At 44.9% G+C, this 18,374-nt stretch overlaps 1 protein-coding gene across 1 annotated transcript in view; it reads right to left on the reverse strand.

Moving 5' to 3' along the window:
* Positions 1–324: 324 nt before the first annotated feature.
* The window catches only part of CYB5D1 (cytochrome b5 domain containing 1), a 38,473-nt gene continuing 20,423 nt past the window's right edge, over positions 325–18,374 (reverse strand). The window contains exon 4 of the mRNA XM_085639157.1: positions 325–815. Within this exon, the coding sequence (XP_085495283.1) occupies positions 585–815 (231 nt within the window). The 3' untranslated portion in view covers positions 325–584. The remainder of the gene's footprint in view (positions 816–18,374) is intronic.

The following is an 18,374-nucleotide window of genomic DNA, read 5'->3' on the forward strand; positions in this document are numbered from 1 at the left end:
GTCTGGTGGTGTTGACACTAAAAGTGACATCTCCCTGCAGGGGTTGGGAAAGAAGTTCCAATAACGATGTCACAACTTTTTGTGTATAATAACAGTTGCCGTTCTTGCCATTTATTAGCTTGTGGGGCAAAAGCGAGTTCTATTTTCACACCAGCTTTATACCATCTTTTGTTATAAAATAAGAACACCTCAGATTGTTAGTCTTGAGAAGTTGTCACTGTACATTTGGAAGTCTGCAAAATTACTATATATATGCAGCAGTAGACCTCAAGTTCGAAAAGCGGATGCTCTGTAGCCAACAGGGGTGAGGCAGGAAGATAAATGAGGGGGAGAGAGAATTTATTTTGGAAAAATCTTATTCTATGGCACCATCTTTCAAGTAACAGGAATTGCTGGATAGTGAAAGGGTGGAACCTCTAGGTTCAGTGGTACATTTACATTCCTGTTTGCATCTTTTAGGTAAACCTTTTCTTTAGGATTTCCTTAAAATACAAAATTGAACCAAGAACAGAAACCAATCTGGTATTCTGTTGCACCAGCTAGGCATCATGACTGTGCTGGCAACCAATCACATCGATTGATTTCTAAAACTCAGTCAAGTCGTCGTTGAAGTACAGGTGCAGGGCCTGCATGTACTCGTCGGCGTCCATGCTGAGCTCCTCGAACTCCTCGTCTTCGTCGTGCACCCCATTCTCCTCAAGTGTCTTGTCCATGTCCAGGTTGACACCATTGTACTTCCAGGTGTAGCTGGCAGCGTGGCTATTGTAGGGCAGATATCGCTGGAGGATCTCCTTGATGGTCTCCTCATTGCACACCTGCACAGGAGACAAAGTCAGACATGTGATTCTACTCCAATCCTTGGCTACTGGAATGGGCAACCACAAATGTACATTCATTACAAACAGTATGTTGGCATACGCATACATCATACTGCCCTGCATTAATGATCCAAAGCCCTTCCTGTCCTCACTTTCACCAGGAAAAACTGATTGATTCCTTTTGACATAGCGACCTACTAAATCATAAAATAATAAAGAAAAAGATACGTATCAGGACTTAAAGGTGCAAGGATAGGAAGATAGTCAGATATCTTATAGCGAAATGAATATCTGATTAGCATCCTTAGGTTTTTGTTTTTGCCAAGTTTAGTCTTCTGATTAACAAGGAATAAACTCATATCAGGCACATAGTGTTGCAACCCTCATTTAGTGATAAAGGTCAAAGAAGAATGTTGATTAACAAAATCAGATTTGTAGATATTTATATCCGCATATGGCACTTACGGTCCAGGCAGAACAGTAGATTTTCTCAAGCAGTAAGGACACAGCTAGAGTTAGGGGAGAGAATAAGGGAATCCGGAGGGGCAAGGCCACTGGGATGGCAATGCATTTCCTGAGAGTTTTATCTTTGTAGATATTCAGAAGCAGTACTCACCAATAATATTTGACCTTGTTTACACGTGTAAATATCTTCTAAATACCTGGAGTAACTGTGGAAGAGTTCCCACACACATCCATGATTCAGAGGGGTGAAGGGCAGGCAATCTCACAATAGAAAAAGAAAAGATTTCAGGTGGTGACGGTTGTATAACATTACAGCACTGTAAATTACCACGCATATGCCTTTACCACGCATTCCAAGTCCATTTAAGGTAAGTATAATTAAGGTAAGTGTAGTAAATATAAATACTTTTTTTTCACACAAAAACACAAGTTACAGGGATGTTATAGTTAGGTTCTGAATTTACACACACTAAACTATAACATAACATAACCGGTGTATTTGTAAAGCACACGTTCACCCGTGGCCATCTTGGTGCTAAATAACAGAAGTTTATTGTTACCCAAATCAATGGTACTCATTTTATCGACCTCAAAAGGATGAAAGGCTGAGTGGACCTGCTGGGATTTGAACCTGTGACCATGAGGTCGAATACAGGCCCCTACACTGGACGCAATTAGTCCACCAAGCCATCAGACCCATAGAAATTCAGCAGTCATAGCTACAGTTATCTCAAGAAACTATAACTCGTGCCCTAAGATAACTATAACTCAATGCACAGTTTTCTCATCAATATTTTCACAGCAAATGTTGCAGTGATATTATCAATGACGTCATAGAAGATGTTATGAGTGATATAATATGGGTGGCAATTAGCAGTGCATGGCAAGGGCGGGAGTTATGGTTATATTAGGGCACGAGTTATAGTTTCCTGAGATAACCTTAACTATAGCTGCTGAATTTCTAAGGTTTTGTGTGTGTAAATTCTGAATCTAACTATAACGTCTCTGTAACCTTTGGTTTTTATTTTAGTAAATTTTCAAGGTTTTTAAATTCTATTTCCTAACTATAACATTCTTGTAACTTTTGTTTTTTTTAGTGAATTTCTATGTTTTTTTTTTTTTAATGCAGAAGGGGTTGGCCAGGCCCTGTGGCCAATCCCCTGCATGCAGCCAAACCAACGCCGCACTTGGCCGTAGGCCATGTGCATCATGGGGTTGGCCGCAGGGCCTGGCCCTGCGGCCAACCCCCGCATACAGCAAACGCCGCACAACAACCACCTTCAGCTATGTGCGGCTGTGGATTGGCCACAGGTCTGGCCTTCAGCCAGGCACTACGGCCAACCTCCACATGCAGCCAACCCTACGCCACGCACGGCCAAAGGCCATGCCCTGTGGCCAACCTCCCACAGGCATCCAACAAGGGAGGGGGGCATGTAGCCCGCCTTCCTCGGCCCGATTTCAGCCCCGGGATCCCATCCTCCACCACATTTTTCTAGGGGAGTGTGATACGTGGCCCCCTCCTCAGGCCATATTTCGGCCCTGGAAACCCCATCTCCCAAGGCACTGCCTTATTGTAACCTTGGAGGGAGGCACGCAGCCCAGTCACCAGGCCAATTTCTGGCCCTGGGGACCCCATCTCTCGGGGTCCAGTCATATTTATAAAATGGGAGTGGGGCAGACAGCCCCAGTCTCCAGGCCAATTTTGGCCCTGGGGACCCCATCTCCGAGGCCTCTTCTTTTATTAATTGTGGAGGGGGGCCATGCGCCCCCCAAGCCAATTTCGGCTTGGGGGACCCCATCTCCCTGGGCCCGGCCATGTTCTGATGGGGAAGGGGGGCACACAGCCTCTCGCCCTGGGCCAATATTGGCCCCAGGGACCCCATCCCCTTGGACATGGCTAGTACAGTATGGGTGCCCTGGAGCCCACCCAGGGCACCCATTTCTTCTTTGTTAAGGGCTGTGGGGGGAGACCAAATGCCCCCGCGGCCCCAGCCAGTTCCCCGCCTCCAACAGGAGCTGCATTGCTCCCGCCCACAAGGAACAGCAAGCAATACTGCTCCCTGCAGGCGGGAGCAATTTTCTCATCTGTTTCCCTGCCCTCTTCAGCTTTAAATTTGCTCCCGCCAAGCGAGATCAAGCACACTATGTCCAGGCGGTAGGCATACCGGGGCATAACAGGAGCCCGCCTTGGGTGATGGGGTGCCCAGGGCCATTAATGGCCCTTTCCTATCTACAGCCAGGCCCTGGGGGATGGGGTCCCTGGGGCTGAAATCAGCCCGGGAGGGGTGGCCACGCAGCCCCCTCCCCGTTGTAAACATCGCCTGTGCTCCTGAGGATGGGGTCCCTGGAACCGTATTTGGACCGGTAAGAGGGGGACACATGGCCCCCTCCCAGTTTATGAAATCAGCCAGGCCCAGGAGAATGGGGTCCCTGGGGCCGAAATTGACCGGGGGGGGGCACATGTGATCCCCCTTCTCCTTGATATACCTGGGGAAATGAAAAGCCAGTGCGGGAACCAAGCTTGCTTTTTTCCCCACAATTTTGCTGTGGACACGCGGATCCTCCACAAAGTCACAGCAAAATTGAAAAAACTAAACATTTTTGGGCCTTGGAGGGTTACCAGTTGGACCCCACCACCAGGATTAGATGGTTTGGATATTTCTACCCCGTGCAATTTTTTTCTTCCTCTTTTTTCTTGGAAGTCCCAAGATGGCTGCCAACATTTCCTGGTTCCTCTTCAGCCGTAAACAAATGTGTAGCCTCTCGCGGCCGGAGTCCAAGCCGCAGCCAAAAAAACCTGTTCCCACCGCGACTGGCCCAGGCAGATCGCTTGCTGCAGACTGTGAGGCTGGTCCCAGAAGCTCGCTGTAACTGTGAGAGGCACTTCTGAAGAGAACGCCTAGCATCTGAGGATCTTGGAGCTCAGAGAGTCCTGTTCGACCCCTGGAGGGGGTGTGCGGTGCAGTCACGGGGTGATGCGAGCTGTGGAGCCCTAAGGCCAGGCCCGCGAAGTGGTGTTTGGGAGACGGCGGGCCCGGAGGATAGCAACGAGGCTTAGCTGCGGCCAACCGGACCTTGCCAGTTCTTCAGAGCAGGGAGGAATGCCTGCACTGATATCAGGGACCCTGCGTGAGGAGCGGGGGGCACAGTTGTACTTTGACACATCTGTGAGCTGGGGTAACACCCCAGGATCCCCTGCAGCGTGGTGCAGGTTTTTTGTGTGCTTTTTAGCGTGTTATATAGCACAAACTCAACCCGAAGATATCAGGTATCAGAGCGCTTTACATGAGCACCAGTTTTATTACAGATGGACACATTAATTTTGGTTAGGCACGGGGAAATTAAGTGATTTGGCCAGAATCACAGGATGTGGAGCGTCATTGCTGAGACTCGAACCGGGTTCCCCAGATTCGAGGTCGCATGCTCTAGCCATAAGGCCACATCCCCATTGCGAGAAGGAGACAGGGGTTCCCGCCCAGGTGAGTGCGGCAGCCTGGTGCGCCAGCTGCTTGCTCTGCCCATTGCCCTGAAACAGAGGGGCACCCTCTAGCCTCATATCTATTCAGTGTAAAGTGCCCTGGGACAAGTCTTGGCTGGCATTGACACTGATTCGACATAGTATGTACATTGGATCTTTCAGGCAAAAGAGGCGGTGTTAGTGAGATCGAGGTGCCCTCGGGAGGAGTACTGCCCTGTGTCTGGTGACCTGCATTAGTGGTGCCGGGTGCTGCATGTGGAGCCCCGGGAGTCCTCATGAAACATTGTCTGGAGGCCTGCCTCTGTGTGGGGTGATTGGCTGGGCACAGACCTTATTTCACGTTTTGCTCCTAAATGCAGCTGGACCTGTGGCAGTGCAGACTACTCTCCCCTTACTGCAGGGCTGTGCCACTGCAAGGACCGCCCTCTGGACTGCCACCTGAGTATCTCAAAAGAGTTGGATGCCCTGTGAGGTGGGCCTGGCAGGAAGACCCTACACCATGGGTAAAGCAAACAAGTCACAACCTAAATTGCAGTTCGATATACGTAAGACCCCTCAAGCCTGTGTCGATCGCACGGCCACGTCGGAGACTGGACGAGAGGATACCGTCTCGGAGGCGGGCAGCAAGCTGTGACAGATCCTGGCTGCTATGCAGCACAGTCTAACAAAAAAGTCAGCATGATCGGCGCTGTATCAATCTGCATGGATCGCTTGTCAGAGTAACTCTACAAACACGCAGAATGACTAGACATGGTAGGTAGACATTGCTCAGAAGTGAAGGATGAACAGGTCACTGCCTCAACGGTTCAGAAAAAGATTTTTAAAGTGCTTGTCGTATTGCAGGCTAAGGCAGAGGTTCCTGAAGCCAGATCACAATGCAACAACCTTAGATTTGTGGGGCTGGCAGAATCCACTAATGTTGGCAATATGGAGTGATTTGTGGAGCAACTCCTTACTGATCTGCTGGGGCGTGAAACATTTTCAGACATTTTTGTGGTAGAACGTACCCATCGCTTCCTTGCACTGTGACCCATGCCTGGTGCGAGGCCTAGTCTTATCATTGTGGGGCTCTATAATAACAGGGACCGCGATGTGGCGCTCTGCACAGCTCGTCAGCTTAAAGTGCTGCGCTATAATGGTGCTGAGCTATCGCTCTATCCGGACTTCATGCAACAGGCCCAGGAGGCAGTTTATCCCATTCAAGCGCAAACTGCAGTAGTTGCAAATGTAGCACAGCATGCTGTATTCTGCACGTCTGTGGGTAATGGTAGACGGGAAGGCAACTATTTTAGATGACCCCCAAACAACTTCAGCAGTTCCCTAAGTGGTGTGGGACAGCCTGGGCACCGTGGCGCTCGCCCAGATTGAAGGATGGGGAAGCTGCAGCATCCCAGGACTTGGAGGAGCAGGATTAACTCTACCTGTACTATAAGCCATGGCTCCCTACCCTGGTTACGAGTCTCTGTATCCTTTGGGTAGGAGGTATCTCACTATGATTCTCTTGCAGCAGGTGGTTCTTGGCTACAAACATTGGACGATGTAGTGTCTCACAGTATTGGGGGCAAAGTCTCCGTGGACTGGTGCTGGACTACCTTCGAAGGGTAAGTGGACAATGGTCCTTTGAGCTGCCTCCTGCAGCTACTGTGGAATGGCTGTGCTTCCAATTTGTGGCATGAGTGGATAAGACATTCAAATGGGGTTGTGAGAGAGAGGCACACACTATGTTTGTTGTATGGCCCACTGTGACACAAAGTGGCAGGGGGTGACTGGCTTGGTTACATATTTCCCCATGTATGCACCACCTGGTTTTGTTTGGGGTTCTGTTGGTTGGTTAATGGGTGGGACTGGGGAGGAAAATGTATCTGTGTGTCTGTTACTGGGGTTCAAAGTGTGGGTGAGGGGTGGAGTTTATGTATTATAACTGTTCAACATGCATTGCCGTTGGTTCCAGACCGTGAGTGCCTTATTAGATGGTCTGTCTTGGCGATTTGTGTTGCATTCTGATGGAGAACGGTCTGCAAGATGAAGCAAGGGGCACCACTAGCCCCTCACTGTTGATGTTCCTTACCTGGAATGTCAGGGGTCTAAATGATTGCCGGAAGGTACGTAAAGTGGTGGCATACTTACAGAGGTATAGCAGAGACATGGCTGTCCTGCAGGAAACACAACTGCCACCTGGGAGCAGGTTAATAATTCAGCATCTCAGGCAAGGAGTCTGCTGTGCAGTCGGCTTTACCACACACGCCATGGGTGTACTGATATGGTTTTGGAGGGGCTCCAGTGTTAAAATCCAAGAGGTGTGCATGGACCTGAGTGGTAGATATGTGGTAGTGTGCCATTATAAGGAAGATATTGTGGTTCTATTGGTGGGGGTGTATGGTCACAATTATAACGATTGTTAGTTTTACCACACTCTGCACGCTTAGCTGGCTCACTTTCCTCAGATGTGGGGTGGTGACTTCAATTGTATGCTGTGCCCAGACCGGGATTGCTACCGGGGACCGATTCGGCAGCCCTCATCTGCGGCTCGTGCCCTGAGTGAGATTGCCGACCAGTGCAGCTTGCTGGATGTCTGCCCTTATAAGTTCTCCACAGGGGTGGAATAAACCCACTACTGCACTGTGCACAACATCTACACACGCATTGACTTTTAGTTGATGTCTCGGTGTTTAGAGCCACGAGTACAGCGCTGTGAAGTCCTGCAGCGCACTTACTCAGATCACTTGCCGGTGTCGCTGGAGTTAGAACTACACAGTCCACGACCTCCTGCATTTAAATGGCTGTTCCCACCATACTCTCTTATGGAAGCAGTGTTTAGGGACGAGTTGGTACAAGCCACAGATGAGTATTTTAGTACAAATATTGGTTCTGCTGAAAAATTTGCCAAGGTGTGGGAAGCCTTTAATGTTTATTTCCAGGGGGGGTCACCATTTCCAAACATGCCGGTGTGCTACAGTCACTACATGGTCGGCTGTCGCAACTGGAGGTGGAGATTGCGGATTTAAAGTGGAGGCACAGGAAGACAGCAGAGTAGGGCTCATGGGCACATAAGGGTCAAGATGGAGGAATATCCCAAAGTGGCACAAAGTGAAGTTAATAACTTTGGGAAATACGTAACAGAGATGGCATATGGTGAGGGATAGCATCCGGATGCCAAGCTGGCGACACTCCTGTGACCTCAGCATGAGGATGCCACAATTCTGGTGGTATGGGATCAGCAAGGGTTGCCCCTGTGTACGGAGGGATAGGTATTGGAATGGTTCCTCCATTATTATGCGGACCCCTATATTGTCCCACGATGGCCAGGCCATAGCAGACTATGATAATCATGAATTGGCTCATGGTGTCACATGGGGAACGCCTCATGGCCCCTTTATGTCCTGCAGAGATAGTGGCGGCACTGAAGGACATGCCGGATGGGAAAGCGCCTGGTACTGACGGACCGATGGTGGCCTTCTATAAGGCATATCAGGACAGACTCAACACCCATCTGGTCACCTTATATAAAGAGATGGTGATGTAGGTTGTATGTTGTCCTCAATGCATGAGGCTCTGCTGGTCACACTGTTGAAGCCATCAGATTGCTGCTCATCCTACAGGCCGCTGTCATTATTGAACGTAGACATGAATTTTTGGGCGAAAATCCTAGCCAATCGTTTGGGTCAATTACTCATGGGCGTGGCTGGCCCAGAGCAGGCTGGATTTGTCCCCGGCTGATCCCTGTCTTACAATCTTCAGACGCTCTTCGGTGTAATCTCCCGTATAGACCCGAAGGTGCGTACCACAGCTGTATTTTCAGATGCTGAACAAGCATTTGATTCGGTAAAGTGGGGATTTATGCTGGCATTACTGAAACATATCGGAGTAGGAGATGTCTTTTTTAAATTTGTGTTGGTACTCTACATGAAGCCGACGGCTCCTGTCAGGGTCAACGGCATGGTCACAGGTGCCATAGATATCAAGATGGGTACTAGACAAGGTTGCCCCTGTAGCCATTATTGTACACCCTGGTGGCCGAGCCGCTGGCTTGCGCACTCCAAGAATATCATGCACACAGGCTTCGATTTCCGCACTACAATCTGATCATCTCCGCATATGCAGATGACACTCTACTCTACGTGCGCAATCCCGAACATAACCTATCCCCAGTTCTGCGTCAGATTGTACAGTTCAGCAGGCATTCTGGTTTGCGCATTTACTGGTAGAAGTCCCTGATATTTCCGCTTATGGCAGTCACAACGCCGGTACAGCTGGAATACCCATTGCAATGGATAATGGACTTGGTTCGTTATTTGGGGATACAGGTCCACACGGATCAGTCTGTGGTTTTACTGGATAATTATGGCAAAGCGGTGCAGAAGCTCTCGGATGCCATCAAACTCTAGATAAGGCTGCTGATATCACTCACTGGGCGTATAGCCATCATCAAGATGGTGGTGTTGCCCCGCTTTCTTTTCCTATTTGCGAATATCCCTGTTCTCCTACCCTGAGCAGTGTATGACAACTTACGGACCCTCTTGCTCCAATTGGCATGGCCCGAGAAGCAGCAGCGGTTGAGCTGGGACATGGTGACTTTGCCTTATGACATGGGTGGGTTGAATGCTCCAGATCTGGAAGCACATTATAGGGCAGCGCAGGGTATGTTTGTCCACTATTGACTGCATGGTCCAAGGGATCTACCGCATTTGTGGCGTATTATAACACACATTCGGATACATATTGCAAACTGTTACCTGTCTGCAGCCGTCTGACAGATATATGGGGGCTCTATCAGGCTTTCCTGGCTCGACCTAGTGAGGTGGCACCTACAGATGCGAGGGAGGGTGCGCCAGCAGACTTGTAGGCGGGTCCGCAGCAGACGATAAAGAATGTAAGCGTTATTTAACGTATAGATTATTCACTGAGGTATGTGGCTAGTGGAGGAGTTGTGAATGACTGGCTGTGATTGCTGTTAGCGGGATATCTCAGGTCTGTTTAGAATTTGCACAGGAATGTAGACTCAAGTATTCACAAGAGATTGTAAGGCTTTTATTCGTGAGATGATATTCAACTTTTCATATCGAAACTCGATGGTGCCATCTTAAATGTATCTGTATTACATTTTAATCATTTCTCTCAATGCATATCGGGCAGTCATGGCCCTTCGTCAGGGGAAAATCTCTGTGCGTCCCACGAATAAAAGCCTTACAAACTCTTGTGAATACTTGAGTCTACATTCCTGTGCAAATTCTAAACAGACCTGCGATATCCCGCTAAGTGGCTTTCCGGCTGTACTCAGGGGGACGTCTCCTAACACAGGCGACGCTACCTACGTACCATGTTTGATCTGTGCCATGCCTATGAACCACAAGCCATTATTTTCTCTATGGTTATCTAAACTTTAAAATAAAGCACAAAAAAACCCTGTATGCAACCGTTTATGTTGTAACAATTCAACTCCGTTGACCACAAGACCCCTGTTCCCCTAAGATAATGCACATGATTCCTGCACAAGTGGCACAATACCATGGCCTTCTACTGAATTCAATGCTAGCGGGAAGAACTTTCCCAACACACTGGAAACATGCATCCATTCTACCTCTGCTAAAGAAGGACAACTTGAATGCACTGTATCCTAATAACTACCGCCCGATCTCGAGGCTCCCTTTTGCTGCCAAGCTGGCAGACAAAGTTATGAATCAGCAACTCTCAGAGTACTTAGAGGAAAATCTGCTTCTGGAAGATACACAACATGGTTTCAGAAAAAAACAAAGTACTGAATCGGCCTTGGTAGCAGCTATAGAGGAGATCCAGGAAGTCCTGGACAGGAGAGGGATCGCGGCCTTTATCCTGTTGGATCTTTCTGCGGCTTTTGACGCGGTTAGCCACGATATTCCAGTGGATTGTATGCGCAGCCTAGGGATCGCGGATGCAGCATTAGATCTCCTCAAATCCTTCCTGGTAAATAGACAGCATACTGTGTCAAAGGGCAACTTTACATCTAAGCCTTTCTCCTTGCCCTGCGGAGTCACTCAAGGATCATCACTGAGCCCAACACTTTTTAACCTTTATGTGGCACCACTTGCGACAATCATCAAAAGTGCAGGCTTTCACCTGACGTCCTACGCCGATGACACCCAAATCGTGGTGTCACTGGCAAAGCCCGAATACAACTCAGGCATGGCACTCAGAACTTGCATGGTCAATGTAAGTAAGTGGATGGATTACAACTACCTCAAACGAAATGCCACTAAAACTGAGGTCATCCTCTTTGGTAACAACCCATCACTCTGGATGCTGGAATGGTGGCCACCTGAACTGAACTCACTTCCTAAACCCGTAAACAAAGTAAAAAATCTAGGCGTGTTGATAGATAAAGAACTGAAGTTCAGGGACCAAGTTAACAAAATTACATCAGCCTCCTTCTTTTCGTTAAAGCTCATAAAAAAAGACTGAAAGATTCCTGCCCCATGAACTTCTGAGAACGGCTGTCAGCGCATTGGTTCTTACTAAGATATATTATTGTAACAGCCTCTATCTTACTCTCGCAGTGGGTCTTGAAAAGAGGCTCCAGACTCTGCAAAACGCTGCTGCCCGGTTCCTCCTCAAAATTCCCAAACATGAATCGGCAAGAGGAGCCTTCAGGAAACTGCACTGGCTGACGGTTAAACAACGATGCAGGTTTAAGACCCTCTGCCTGGCCTATAAGGCACTGCATGGCCTGGGACCAGATCATTTCAGAGAAAAACTCAAATGGTACATCCCAGCTAGGACACTACACTCAGGCTCCGCCATGAACTTGATTGTTCCCGCTTTCAGGAGAACCAATTTGGGTGGAAAGAGCTTCTTCAGGGCCACAGCAGTCCTCTGGAACAGTCTCCCAATGACACTGAAAGCTGCTCCCTCGCTACTCACTTTCAGAAAAGCCCTAAAGACCTGGTTGTTCCCTCAGGAGACGTAAGGCACCCGGCCCTGGCTAAACCTGATGAGGTCATCTAATTCAGCAACTTTTATTGGTTCCTACAGCGCCAAGACGCCTATCGGCATTAGTTGCGCTTTATAAATTATATAAATAAATAAAAATAAACTCTCACATCTTGGGATACTTGTTTGGCCTCTAGGAATGCTTATGCACACTTTTGGTCTTCCAGCGCCTCATTTTGATCAGTATTCCAAAAGTGGCTGCTTTTATTTTCTGCCATGCATTTGCATAATGCGGAGATAGGTTCATCGCCCAAGGGACAGTAATGCTTGCAGTATCACATCAGCTTCAGCTAGTTCCAGAGTCTAAACCCAGAGCTGTCTCAACACCCATTGCACATATTGGGCACTGACTCTTGGGAAATCCTGATTTGGTTGAGTTGTCTGTGAATGGCATCAATCTGTTCAACTCAGTTCAGTTCAAAAGCTTTTTTTCGGTTTGTATGAATACAACCATATAAGCTAAACAATAAAATACAATGAAATATTATTCCACATAATCTTAAACAGTTTAAAAAAGGTTATTCCTGAACCGGCCCTAATATCTCCTAGGGAATGGTGATACACTAATCATAAATACATCAATAAATAAACAATTATTACATCAATTGAGGATAAAATCAAACAAATGTCAATACTACATATATTAAAGTGCTCAATGAACGTTGATTTCCAACAGAGTAGAGTGCTCCACCTTACTGCAATAAAGTGACTTGTGCATAAGTGCAAATTTAGGAATGGGGGTCAGGGAACCCCTGGCCTGCGTGCCGCACTGCTGGGGGACACTGAGGTCTCTGTGTTTAAGACTGATTAATCACTCTATTGCCAACTTCTTAATGGTAGTGATACATACTATAAATACAAATAATCAAATTTTTCATTAGTCAAATCATATATTTTGTTGGCTACAAGTTGAATCAAAAAGTATGTTGTACATTCACATATTTTTGTAATCGGTTACATACTTTCATCAAACAACAATCTCATAAAAACGAAAATAACTCCCAATGCATTTCGGGTTCTGTAACAACCCTTCTTCAGGGGATATATGAGTACAATATGTAACTCTGGGTGTTTATAATATTGTCCTTAACGTCGTCTTCCAGATCTACAAACAACAATCGAAAAAAGCTCATAAGTATCAGAGAAAAGAAGCGTTTATAGTTTTTACACGTACTGTGATTAGGATTTGCACATCAATAGACCCGATTGCCAAACCAAACTAGTGCTCGAGCGAAAAAGGATCTATTGTTGAAAAAGAATTGTCGTGTAAAGTGTTAAGTAGGGGTGAGAGCGATACGAAAACAAAGTGTTTTAGATCCAAATTACTCCCATATGAGCACCGCGTGTGTGAGCTAGAATGTCGGACTGAGTGACCCGAGTTCAGAGATATATTTACCGATCAGTGCATTGTATTTCTCTCTGAATTCAGCTAACAAGTGATGATCTGTAAATAAACACGTGGAAATAAACTTAAAAACCGGAGTGCACGACCATTAAAAGTTGAGAAGTGATCTCAGGAAGCGTACTCTTACCAGCGATACAATCGCGGATGCAATATCTCTGCCTCAGTGAACCTGTTTTAATGGGGCATCGTGCGGGCTGTAGAAGTGTAAAATGTAGATTTTTAGAACTAGAGTTTATATCGGTAGCAAGAGATTAGTCGGTAAAAAGTTACGGGTTGCGAGGGCAAAACCGCGTCTTACCTAGGTCCGTTGTGCGAGAACGTCTGCGAAGTGCGAGTGAAACCTTCGAATGATTCGCGTGGGTGGCGTGGCGTGTAACGCCTGTTAGAGGTATTTGATGACGTGTTCATCTAATATGGAAATAGAAAACAGACTCGTTTTGTATGGAAGGGGCGTCACCAGATGCCCCGTGTGTTTGTTAAAAGAAAGTGCCTGTTAGATAAGTGGCTATAAAGTTTTTGGTGATGAAATGAAAAGAAAAAATGAGTGAAATGCAAAACAAAAATTTAGAAATAAGCGAAGGGGTACTGTGTGCAAATCCTTTACAAATGCATGAATCTCAGTTTAAGAAACTGATTTGAACAATACTAAGTAATTAAACAAAACATAACATCTCGTTATGATCATTAAGGCCTCCTGGGATCACAGTACCCAGGAACTTAATCCAGTGTGTCTCTCTGCATGCTAAAACTGTGTTGGTGTCTGTGTGAGTAGATGAGCAAATGCATTCAAGGATTGTGAACCTGAGTTGTGGAATTGTGTGTTTTGCTTGTACCCAATGTGCTGCTAGGGAGGAACTCAAGTTCTTATTACGAATTCGACTCTTGTGTTCTATGATCCTTGTTTTGATTCTGCGGCTGGTTCTACAGACGTATACCAAGCCGCAGGGGCATTTAATGGCATAAATTACCCCTTCTGTGTTGCAGTCCGAAGTGTGATGTAAAGGAATTGGTTTGCCTGTGTGGGTATGAGTGAAAATGTTGCCTGTAATCACATTGCCACACTGGCCACAGTTGTGGCATTTTTTCATACCTGAAAATTGTGTAATACTTGTGTGGGATCTTATTTTAAGCAACTCCTTCAAGTTTTTAGAACGAGTATGAGCAAATATAGGTGGTTCCTGAAATAAACCAGAAAAATCTGCTTCTGATTCAATGATGTCCCATCGTTTGAGGATGATGGATTTGATTTGATGAGCTTGGGCTGAAAATTTGAGTACAAACACTTCTCGTTTGGTTGGGTTCTTCTTCGTTGTGGACAACAATGAAAAATTTGATTATTTGTATTTATAGTATGTATCGCTACCATTAAGAAGTTGGTAATAGAGTGATTAATCAGTCTTAAACACAAAGAGACCTCAGTGTCCCCCAGCAGTGCGGCACGCATGCCAGGGTTTCCCTGACCCCCATTCCTAATACGTCTTACCCTGGGATGCAGACTCACATCCCACACGTGCAGGCACGCTAAACCAGTTTTTCACTTCAGTCTTCAATTAAATCTTTATTGGAAGTACAAAAACGCGAAAACAGGTGTGCAGGCTCACTCCAAACCCGCTATTTATTACAATCTTAAGTGCAAATTTAGCCATAACATCATATTATTACACCAATTTAGAAATAAAGTAAAATCAAACATATGTCAGTACAACATATATTAAAGTGCTCGCTATAGTAAAGTGACTCATGCATAAGTGCAAATTTGGCCATAACAAAACACAATTTCACATATGTTCATATTATTATAGATTTCCTAGCAGCTCTACATTTCAAAATAAAAAGTGCAACATGGAAGCAAACATCTGAACTCTGAAGAGAACATAATAATTTCGTGGCATCTGCTGTTAAACGAATATTGTATTTTAAAAGGATAGGTTTCAAGTAAAATTTCCTTAAAAATACATAAAATTTACAAAATAACAAAAAATGACAACAACTCTGTTTGGAAACATTATCACAAGGGCACTTTAAGTTAGAACCTGCCCCGATTACAGGGAAGGATACAAGATGGTGTGCAATGCCCAACCTTAGACGTACTAGTACAAATCGATGCGATTGTCTGGACACGTCCATCAAATATGTCTGGAGTCCACTCTTAAGATTTAATTGCCTATAAAATACAGAGGTCTTTTGGATCCTAAGCAGTTTATTTCTTTCTTCCCCCTTATAAAACAGAAACAAATCTTTTATTTCTTTTTTGGAGAACGGTACTACATAATCTGACTCCTTAGAAATAATAGAATCGAATAGTATGTTATACCAATGGATAATATAGTTCAACCACGGAATGCGGGAGCAGTAGTCTAACTTAAGGCAGTCTTTAATTATGGACTCAGTTCCCTTTTTATGCCAAATTGAACGCCATAATAATAAAGGGCGTAAGGCAGCCAGATCTGATATATATTTAAGACCAGTTTCTTGATGTATTAGGTCAATTGATGCTGAGGCCGGGACATACAGCATCCGTTTAAGGAAATTATTTTCATTTGTTTGGAGTTGGGCCGTAGAGGAATAACCCCATAATCCAGCTCCATACAAGGCTGACGAAACACATCTTGCGTTATATATAGTTACCATATCTTTTATTCGATGGTCCCCTATTTTCGCGGCAAAACGAAATATGCCATTGGTATTTCTAGTCACTTTATGTGTAATATTTTCTTGCTCATTAGTCCATTTACCATTACCATCAAAGCTGATGCCTAAATAGCAAAAGGTCTTAACAGCTTGAATCTTCGAGCCTTCTAAAAAGAAAGACCGCGGTGACTTTAATTTCTTGCCACATATCATGGTATATGTCTTTAGTTTATTAATTAACAATTTCCTACCGTTAATGAAATCAGTAAATGCATTAATAAGGCGTTGGAGACCTAAAGAGGTACGTGAAATTAAAACAGCATCGTCCGTATATAACAATACAGACACGACAGTATTATCAATTGTGGGGGCATCAGCCGGGATGTTATTTAAAACCATGGCTATTTGATTAACAAAAAGAGAGAATAAAAAAGGTGCCAGTACACACCCTTGTCTAATACCTCTTCACACATCAAAGAACGGGGTTCGCTCACCAGTAGACCCATATCGTACGCTGCAGGAAAGTTTCTCATATATCCTTGCTAAAAAGAACACAATCTCCTTTGGTGCCCCCGATTCGAGCAATACTGTCCAAAGGAGCGAGTGGTCCACTAAATCAAACGCACTGCTCAGATCTGCGAAGCATAAAAACAAATTACCCCCTTTCACCACTGTGTATTTATTAATAAGTAGGTCCAGATTTAAACATTGTTCAATGGTCCCTAGGCCCTTCCTAAAACCATACTGAACTGGAGTCAATATTTTTGAACCTGTGGCCCATGTTTCCAGTCTTTTTAAAAGCACCCTACTCATTACTTTTATTGAAGAGTCCAGTAGTGATATTGGGCGATAGTTACATGCTTCAGAGCGCGAACCCTTTTTATAAAGTGGAACAATTAATGATTGGGCCCATGATGTTGGGAAATTCCCCATGGCAGCAATATTAAAAATTCTTGTAAGGATTGGTGCCCAAAGGTCCATTACGTCCTTCTATAAATCAATCGGGACACCGTCCGGTCCTGGTGCTTTGCCCCCTTTGCTGTTTTCTATCCCTACCCGCACCTCCTCAACACTAATTGATAATGCTAATGTAGGCCACGTAAAATCATTGGATGAAAAAGAATTTAAAAACACCATATCCGGGTAAAAAATGTTAGAAAAGTGTTCAATCCATTCCGTACAATTAACATAAGACGTCAGTTCAGGAATATGATCATCCTTTAAAAAAGGGCTATTTACAATTTCCCAAAAAGGTTTTGTGTTGTTGGTTTCACTTGCCATGCTTAATTTGTCCCAGGCATCTGATCTCATCACCTTTTTGTGCGCCAAAACAGCTTGTTTATAATCGGTTCGCAACTTACGGACAAGTATTTGATTACGGGGCTTAGTCCTTCGTGCTGATTTTAATTTAAATAATACCTCAGTACATTCAGAATCAAACCACTTCTTTCCATCTTGTTTCAAACCTTTAGTATGTCTAGTTAGGATGTTCCTAATTACATTATTTATATTAGAAAATTCCATATATAACATTTCAGGGGTAGCCTCTTCGCTAAGACAGTAATTAATACTGTCTCTACATGTACTGACCACATCCAATTAAATCTTATGTGGGTCCACGCCATCCCACTAAATTCTCATACCATTCGGCCTAATAGGGAGGATATCTAAGATTGTATTAGCAGTATTAGTCAATCTGTTACCCCAGGCCAACAGTACTATAGAGATACTATTATGGTCACTAACCACCTGTTCTGATATCCAAACGTTCATATAAAGACTATTCTTCGAAATTAAGATATGGTCTATATTACTATTTGCATTCCTACCAGTAAATGTTGGACATTTGATATGGCCCTTTCTCATAGTAAAATCTAACAGCTCAAGATCAAATTTTGCCATTAGTGTATTAAGGGTCATACCATATTCACAATGTGGAAAATGTAGCATATCATCCTTGGACCCCACTGCAGTAGTATAGGTCTTCATAAAGCCACATGAGTTAGTATATGTAGCGGGGCACGCTTGGATATTAAAATCGCCTGCCCACAAAATAACCGCAAGTTTATTGGAAATATTCAGTACCCTATCTATCTCTTTTTCCAATGGGTCCAAAGGAGCTCCCCTATCTTTATGAAAGTTATTATTATAATGGTTAATTAACACCAAATCCTTGCCCTTTGGGAACGATAGTCGCAAAACTTGACTATGATTACCAATAAATGAATAGTTTACAGTTTTGCATCCAATCAATTTGGTGGAAATAAGCATCAGTAATCCACCCTTTGCTCTACCTATTAGGGAAGGTGTAGCATTTAAACAATATGATGTATAGCCTTCGACATAGTCTGTGCTCCATGTTTCTTGTAAGCACATTATATCGCTACCGAAAGTGATAAAATCCTGCCAAAAAGGCGTACCTAATTTTTTCCCGAGACCTGCGATATTCCATGTTGTCAGTGTATACCCTTCTTGTATTTTTGCTCCTTTAGGATTATTAGGGTTTGTGGGCACGTCCACACTCGTTGAAGGCTCTGCAGATGTACTAGTGGTTAAGTTACCAGTCTTATTAGTAACAATTGTCTTACCCATCGTAATGGGATCCATATATATG

This window comes from Triturus cristatus, chromosome 12 (genome assembly GCF_964204655.1).
Source record: "Triturus cristatus chromosome 12, aTriCri1.1, whole genome shotgun sequence".
Lineage (NCBI taxonomy): Eukaryota > Metazoa > Chordata > Amphibia > Caudata > Salamandridae > Triturus > Triturus cristatus.